Raw genomic sequence first — 9,045 nt, forward strand, 5'->3', positions numbered from 1 at the left:
ACGCGGGGCCCGCAGCAACGGCGGCGGCGGCGGTGGCGGTGGCGGCGACGGCGCCGGCGGATGAAAAAAAAAAAGGAACGCATTATTTATGTGGGTCCTGTTACAACGATGACGCCGGGACTTCTCGCGCCTTCCCCCTCTACTGCGCCTTCCCCCTCTACCGCGCCTTTCTCCGCCCGCGCCTACGAGTACCCCCCGCGCCCCGCGCTTCCCTCAGAGGACCGTGGTTAGAACCGGCCTACTACACTACTGTCGTGTTTAAAATGAAGAATTCTTAATTGTATTATGAAAGAAAAGACTTTTGTGATTAATTTCTATCCATATAGCGCGACAACAATTAACTGTTGCCTTAATCTATCTCGATCGATTGCGATTATTTCCGTATTATAAGGCAATAATAAAATTTTTGTTACTTGCTATCACTACATTTATCAGTTGAATTTAGTTTTAATTTTTAACGTATTTAATTTTATTTTACTGAAGAGGGTCAAATCTTGACCGAAACGTCTACTTATTGTTATGAAATTGTTTTTAAATAATATATAACTTATTTACATCCTTAGTTGTGGCTGTATGCTCTTTATTATTTAAACATATAGTATATATTTAAGTACAACAGTCGCCGCTTTGACCAAATATAAAATTTCTCTTATTTTATTTAGAGACAAAGTACTATCGATTTATTCAAATCCACATTCGGGGCTTAATGATTTTCGAAAACTAATTTCAAATATAAACAAACTGACTATAATAAAAAATGAGTGATTTACAAGGAAGAAAAATATACAGGTAATTTTTAGAACCGATAGACATATCAACAAGATGTAATCGTCGAACTTTTTTACGATGGATGAAATTCGCTGAAAAGACTTAATATTTACATAATTAGTTCAATAATTATAAATTAATTCTTCTCTTCTAGCGTCTTGCTACTGACATATGCTGACTTCTTTGAATCTATTTGCTATGCCCTAGCTTTCTTAATTCTTCCTACTTTTTCATTGTTCTCACTCTTTATGCCTTCATATAGTGTCTTTACCGCATGTATCATAAAATTATGTGTCTTTCTATTTTATGTACATACATATATTGTTTTATATTCAGTTTCATATATTAAGTCTTTCTACCGTGTTTAGTAGTACAATTTTTAAACTTAATTTATTCCGTAATATTTTAAAATGTAAAAATTTAATCTATTTTTTACGAAAAATACACATAGGAATTAATGTAATATAATCCTATGTATTTATTGTAATATCGCATGAGATGACTACATATAGCGGATCATAAAATAAATGTATTTTTAGGGGTGTAACAAATAATAATTTGTCGAATAACTGAATAATTCATTTTTTGTTACTGGATAACTAATTTTATCCGACAATATCAAATAACAGATTTTTTCGATAATTGCACAAAGTTATTGAAAAATTGAAAATTTAATTGTTTTTTTATAATAAAAAAGATAATATTTTAATGTAAACAGTATTATAAGTATGCTACAAAAATTTAAAAACTAATCTGCTAAATACGGTTTTTCAATATTTTATTAATAATTCTTCAAAATAAATTTAATAAAAACTTATTTTATAAATTGTGTTAAAAATAAATAATATCTACATTTAATTTATTTAAGATTAAATATCTCACGAGTCAGTAGTTTAGTAAATACTTTCATTGTTCCTATACAAATTGTTGAAAATAATTTTCACAATCCAACCAAATAATTTAATTATCCGGTCGGATGGCTGGATTTGGAAAAAAGCTTTACAATATTTTATCCGCCAAATAGCCGGACATTGAATATTTGCCAAATACCAGTTGTATCTCTTCATTCTCATTTCGCCTTATTTAATGCAGTATTCAATGACCGCCTCTTTGTGCTGGATATTATGCTGAAGCAGTGTGTATTATATGAATTACAATATCTGCTTATGCGTCCCTTTTTGTAAGAGATATTTATATAGCACATTGCACATTATCTGTGTGTAATTAAATATTGTACATTACATTTACAATCAACCTATATTTTACAGTCATAATTAATTAAAATATATAATATTCAGGCAATGCAAGCGTAATGCAGAATGACCAAGCAGCTGGGAAGCATCGTCGAATCTAGCTACGCTAATGATAACATATCATTCATACTTTATCCACAGAGAAAGAAGATATTTGCAATTTAAATGAAATTGCATACGATGAAAAACCACACGATACATTAAATATAACGTCAAATAATGTTTTATTGTGCAATAAAAATGATGTAAATGGTTTAAATGAAATTATACACGATGAGAATAATTGCGAGAAATCTAATGAATATATAAGTGATAATCAAAGCGATAATGATAATGCCATTTGTGAAGATTATTTTAGTTTATTTAATAATAGTCCGCACATAAATAATAATATTATTATGTTCGAAGCTGCCGGTTTATCAATTCGTGAAGTTTTCACAATAGTCCAAGTTTCATGTTTGCACTATCATCATTCCGATGAATCGAGACATGCGCTATTAAATTTAATAAAAAGTTTAGATGGGCCAAAATTTAAGTATATAAATACTTAAAAATATACAATGTCGAAAATGTATAATCCACCCGTGAATAAAATATTCTACGTATTTTAATGTATCGAATATTTATACTCCACTTTTAAATCCATTTTCAAAGATCGTATTGGTCAGAAAAAGATGGTTGTATGTAAAAGTGTTGTATCAGTGTAAAAATGAGTATAATGTTTCTCCTAAATCTCCAAACTATTTTATATTTATTGACATTGAATACCAAATTCGAGCCTTATTAGAGGATGAAAATATGCGAGATACTTTGATGAATATAAACATAAACACCATGTTACAGAAAACAAGTATGTCAGATATGTACGACAGCATTTTATACAAGAATATCGCACAGAATCAAAAATGTAAAGTTTTGACTTTCAACTTTAATACAGACGGTTTTCCTATATTCAAAAGTAACAAATAGTATTTGGCCTTTGCTATTAATAATTCACAGATCTGCAAATAATGGGGTTTTGTTTGTTGTTGGGCAGCTGAGAGTCGTTTCCGAACCAGTTTTTTGCGTAGAATCCGAATCCGAGCTGAGAATTGTCCCATCACGTCAGGATTTTGAGATATTTGAGATTATGTAACCGAAAAATGGCTATTTTGGGGATGTTTGAGGTTAGAAAAAGTGTATAACAAAATTTTTGTAATTTTTTCTACCTATCTAATCTTTTAGTATTATACTAGTTTTCCTCTACAAAAACAGCCCCTGAGCGTTGCCCTACGTTGTTTCTTTCAAAAGTTATGTCTATTTTAAGATCACATATTCGCGGTATTTGACTGGTTGCTTGTTAATGAGGTTATCAAAAATGAACGGATTCACACCAATGTTGGTATTCAGAGGTTTTCGAGGTTGCTGATCAAGAACCTGTTGTCAGTAAATATTAGAAGTATCTCCAGGTACCTCTAAATGGGTCAAAGAATGGGGAATGAAATCGAAAATTTCGATACACGGAGTCTTCCAAGACAAAGATCACAATTCCGAATTATCGCCTTCCTGATCGTCAGTTAAACCTTAATAATTGATCAGCAACCTCGAAAACCCCTGAATACCAACGTTGGTGTGAATCCGTTCATTTTTGATAACCTCATTAACAAGCAACCAGTCAAATACCGCGAATATATGATCTTAAAATAGACATAACTTTTGAAAGGAACAACGTAGGGCAACGCTCAGGAGCTGTTTTTGTAGAAGAAAACTAGTACTAAAAGATTAGATAGGTAGAAAAAATTACAAAAATTTTGTTACACACTTTTTCTAACCTCAAACATCCCCAAAATAGCCATTTTTCCGTTACATAACCTCAAATATCTCAAAACCCTGACGTGATGGGACAATTCTCAGCTCGGATTCAGATTCTACGCAAAAAACTGGTGCGGAAATGACTCTCAGCTGCCCAACAACAAACCCTTGCAGATCTGTGTAATAAACGAGATACCACCTAAACGTAGATTTGATTTATTAATATTAGCAGATTTGTGGATATTCAAATCTGAGCAAACAAAGTTTATGAATTTATATCTCAAGTTTTTTATTCAACAAATGGAAAAATTAATAGATCACTATATTAAATAGCAACAATAAAAGCATTAAATTCGTTTTACGGCCATTGTGTGTATCAGTTGACTCGGTTGCTCGCTCTATAATCAAAAATAGAATACAGTTTAATGGATACTATGGATGTAGTTGGTGCTACGATAAAGGTGCATGGTTCTATGTGATATCCTGTTACAGAGAAGGAATCATTGCAAAATCATGAAAATTATGTAAAAAACATAAATAAAGTTAAGTGTATGGCCAATTAATAGCATTAAAGGTGCTTCTATTTTGACAACACTTGAACATTTCGATTGGATTTGGGGATTTCCTGTGGACTACATGCATGACATACTATTAGGAGTTGTTCACCAAATATGGATTGAATGGAACTCTCCTAGTTCTTCGTTTTATTTGTCGCGAAAATAAAGGGAAATGTCAATAGAAGATTATTAAATATACATAAAATCTTCACAAGAAATACATAGATATTGCCAAGATCTTTGAATAAAAGTAAATTGAAAGCAAGTGAATAGCGGTCATGGATTTTATTTTACAGTGTGCCATATCTTACAGGAATCTTAAATGATAAAGCCTTAATTTCGTTTACACGTTTAAGTACAAGCGTTAACGTTCTACTTTCTGAAAATATTTCAGAGGAACAATGTAAAATTGATTTAATACAATTTGTTTGTGAAATTGAGATTTTATACGGTAAAAACGCTATGACATTCAATATGCACTCTTTATTGCATATAGTTTACAACGTTTGTATGAGTGGTCCATTGTGGGCAATTTCGGCATTTCCGTATGAAAATGAAATTTTTCATTTAAAACAAAATGTCAGTGGAAAAAATAGAGTATCAAATTGCAAATAAAAAATTTGCAAAGAAACAAATAAAAAAATTTAATCATAAATAATAATAAGATGGACACATGCAATATTTACTGCCAAGAATTATTTAATCCTCGAAAATTGTTAATACAAAATATAGTCACTGTGCTGTTCTATTTATTACGAGAAATAGAAGGTTTTAAAGACATTAAAAATTTGATTAAAGAAACATTTAATTTCGAAAATGATCAAGATAATATCCGATATAACAGACATATATATAAAGATACAATTTTCCACGGTACCTTGTACGAACGGCCAAAAAAAAGTAACAATACCTTCATACAACTATAATCGTTCGCTATGTTGAAATATGTAATTTTATTTACTTCAAAGATAAATGTTATTTAACAGTTAAAGAGTATGAGATAGATCCGATTTTTTAATTTAAATCATATTATGAGGGTGCGAAATAGTAGTAATCCACAACAAAACTCAAAGCAGATTGTGCCGCTAAATAGCATTAAATGTAAAGTAATTTACATAAATGTCAATAATACATATGTACGTACTCTTTCCAATATTATCGAAATCCAATAATAATTAATATAGGTATATATACATATATATATATATATATATATGAAAATTTATATGTATATATTGTATAATATATTTTCTTTTTTACCTACATAGAAAATTATAATGAATCTACATCATAACTTGAGGTAATTAATAAGTACTAAGGTCCTAGTACGCAACAAACATTCAAATGTTGTAACAACGTTGTTGTGTTGTTTCAAAACGCTTCTTACATATTGGAGTTCAATAGATTCTCATAGAATGTTATACAACTTGTTTGAATATCAACGACAAAATCTTATTATATGATAAATTTCTTTTTTTTTTCTTATACGAGGTAACAATACACATTATGTATTTTCAACTAAGATCGGTCCTCGATTTATATGTAGTTATCTTAACATATATCGACTTTAGATATTACATCGTTTTCCATCAGAACAATACTACATTATTGGATTTTGTACTGAGTCTAGGAAGGACGACTTATAATATTCTATGAAAGCATCGTTAAATCTGCTTGATATCTATATAAATAAACATCACGATGAAATATATCGTTTTTTGTTGTACAGTAACAAATGTTACTATATATATTTTCTATATCTTATTATTATGCTTCCCATATTCGTGTAGTTACATGATAAATAAATGGAACTATAAATATTTTATCATTTTCTATTAAGAGAATGATACGTTAATAGATAACTTGTACTTCTTAACTATATAGTTAGGGGAAAGTGGGGGAACTGTGCGCAGCGGGTAATTGTGCGCCTCCTGGTTTGGTACTTTTCCAATGGATGAAGACATCATTGTGATGAAATTTTTACAGGAGATCGTTCTCTTAAGATATAACTACAAAATATATAGTACGACATAAATACGTTTGCTAACCAGAGAAATACAAAAAAGTGAAATCACATCTTTTTTTGTCATTTTAGCAGTCAGAAAATAAGGTGATAAGTTGGTATTTTTAATGAAAAATGTAAAAAAGCCCATCAGAGACTACATCAGCTATTCAGATGCACAGAAATTCTTTATTTTTCGTGTGAATGTAACAAAACAAATAAAATATACGTTTTAACCTTTTAATTCGAGTCCTTATTAATTTAAAATATAAACCGAAATTACATAAATAACTCAAATTCCATTACATAAATAACTCAACTTCCGATAAATTAGTTCGTTCTTCTTTATCCAAATGCCAAATTAGCTATGTAACGAATAGCTCAATGATTGTCAAAAATATTACATTATACAATAATAATATAAAATTTAAAAAGTAAAACCGAAGTCATATGCATTGCTTCACTACGTAGAATCATATCGCTCATCAGATTATCAGATTTGCTTTGTAGTCATTCAAAGAAACACCATACGAAAATTAAAGAATTATTAAAATCACTTTTCTGAATTTTCTATTATATCCACTACATGTAAGCGTTTTCTCGCGGCTTCAGGCGCGTAAAGGACTTCTGATGTCAGAGATGCAATGAGAATCAAAATAATAAAGTCAAGTAGTTATTAAAATAAAAATAAAACTAAGAACAAAAGAGAGTAATATCAACGTCACAATTCAGTAAACAAATTCATGTATCGTGGATCCAAAGAATATGTATCATTCTGTAAATTCAAATTCTATTTCTATTGCTTTATATGGATCGTTTCCGAAATCAATGTTTTATTAAATACTTTTTCTTCGTCTAATATCTTGATATTTTTCTAATCAAAATTATGGTGATGACTGATTCTGTGTTCTGTTATTACGGAATGCTGTGTTGTGTTCCAAATGTGATTTTTATGTAGATTTGCATGTCTTCAAACATCTACCTGTTTGATTCACATATGGTGCTTCATAGTCTCGACAATCAATCAAATATTTATATAATGTATGTATGAGATAGCTTGGGATAAACATCTTTATAACCCCTGATGAACTCCCTAAAATTATTAATCCCTTTATATGCCATGTGTATTAAGGAGTCTTTTTAAAAAAATTTTTTTATCTTTTTCGATAAAAGTGGTATAAAGAGGATTGTGAAAAATTTATTAATTTTGCCTTTATTATTGTCCATTGACTTATCCGTAGGTGTTACTCTGGTCATTCCATTGCTTAAATTTTTTTGACAACTTATTTTTTATTTCAAAAAACATGAGTTTCAGTGGATATACTCGTACATTCTTTAAAAGAATTTTTATTATTAATTCAAAATTCTTTTGATGTAAATAGGGTAATTGTAAATAGGGTGAGACAAAGATAGAGCTCTATCAATTAAACCAATGATTGTTTCCACTTTTTGGCATAAAGGCTGTCTAGAAAAATAATTAAGATAACGATCAGAAAAAGTAAGTTTGTGGTACCAATTTTGAACAAAAGAATTTCTTATTTTAATTAAACTGACATCAAGAAAATCTAACCTGCTTCCACTTATTTTAGTTGTAAATTTTAATCTGGAATGGAATGAATTAAAGATTTTCATCAATGTATCATGTGACGCATCATATGCTAACGCAATACCATCAACATAGCTCACATAAAAGGATGATGTAATTGGAAATCTCTGTAATGCTTTCATTTCAAGGTCTTGCATAACAATATCCGACACGATGGGTGATAGTGGTGAATCTATCGGAACACTAAAAGTCTGTTTATAAAATTTGTTGTTAAAACTAAAAATTGTTGAATTAAGAACTAATTCCAACGCTTTAAAGAATTCACTTTTGGAAAAGTTCGTTTTTCTTTCAATGAGATGCCATTTCCTCTCTATGCCTTCAAAATCAAAGTCAATAGATACATTTATATATGACGAAACGTTCAAGGGATAAAAGAACTTCATTGTCAGGCCGGGCGCACCGTCTGACGCGAGCGACAAAGGGCACTTGTTGCAATCAGCTATCTAAAGACAAAGAGTTATTCTGTCTCACATAATAAATGCTCACACACGCGCGCGTGCACAAACACACAAATATATACTCTCTCTCTCTCTCCCCCCTCTCTCTCCCTCCTTCCCTCCCACCCTCTCTCTCTCTCTCTCTCAAAGAAAGTTAAAGGGGGAATTTTTGATTTTTTTCAACTCATCATACTAGGAAAATTCCTTAATAAAGGAATAAACATTTATAAAAAAAACCATGAAAATAATCGAAAAGACGTTTTTCATAGATGGATGTGCTAAAAATACATGTAAATGTATTTTTGTTTAAACGTATAATAACGAGCTCTTCTAAAAACACGTGTCTTCAAAAAAACGTTTCTAATAAACGAGTAAGCTAATTAATTAAACATATATTCGTTTAAACATATAATAGTGAGTTCTAGATTATAATTTTTATATATAGTCGCGCTAAATCAAAATTTTTTACATAAAAATTACTAATTCAATTGGACCGAAAATATATTTCTTTTCAACAAACATTACATCTTCATCACGTGTTCCACCTAGGATTCTTCTCTTTCTCCGGTAAATGTTAAGAGACGCCCCTTACCTTTAATTTCAATGAAATTTTACTCATTCAACACATTTT

General features: G+C 30.2%; 1 protein-coding gene and 1 pseudogene across 1 annotated transcript; both read left to right on the plus strand.

Annotated features, from left to right (window-relative positions):
* The first annotated feature begins 2,419 nt into the window (after positions 1-2,419).
* Positions 2,420-2,990, plus strand: LOC108756355 (annotated as a pseudogene).
* Positions 2,991-3,163: 173 nt separating this feature from the next.
* On the plus strand, positions 3,164-4,984 carry LOC108756356. Its single transcript, XM_018500098.1, has 4 exons — positions 3,164-3,187; positions 4,129-4,280; positions 4,379-4,506; positions 4,785-4,984. The coding sequence occupies exons 1-4, from the start codon at positions 3,164-3,166 to the stop codon at positions 4,982-4,984; spliced, it is 504 nt and encodes a 167-aa protein (XP_018355600.1).
* Positions 4,985-9,045: the final 4,061 nt, after the last annotated feature.

The sequence above is a fragment of the Trachymyrmex septentrionalis genome, unplaced genomic scaffold (assembly GCF_001594115.1).
Source record: "Trachymyrmex septentrionalis isolate Tsep2-gDNA-1 unplaced genomic scaffold, Tsep1.0 scaffold98, whole genome shotgun sequence".
NCBI lineage: Eukaryota > Metazoa > Arthropoda > Insecta > Hymenoptera > Formicidae > Trachymyrmex > Trachymyrmex septentrionalis.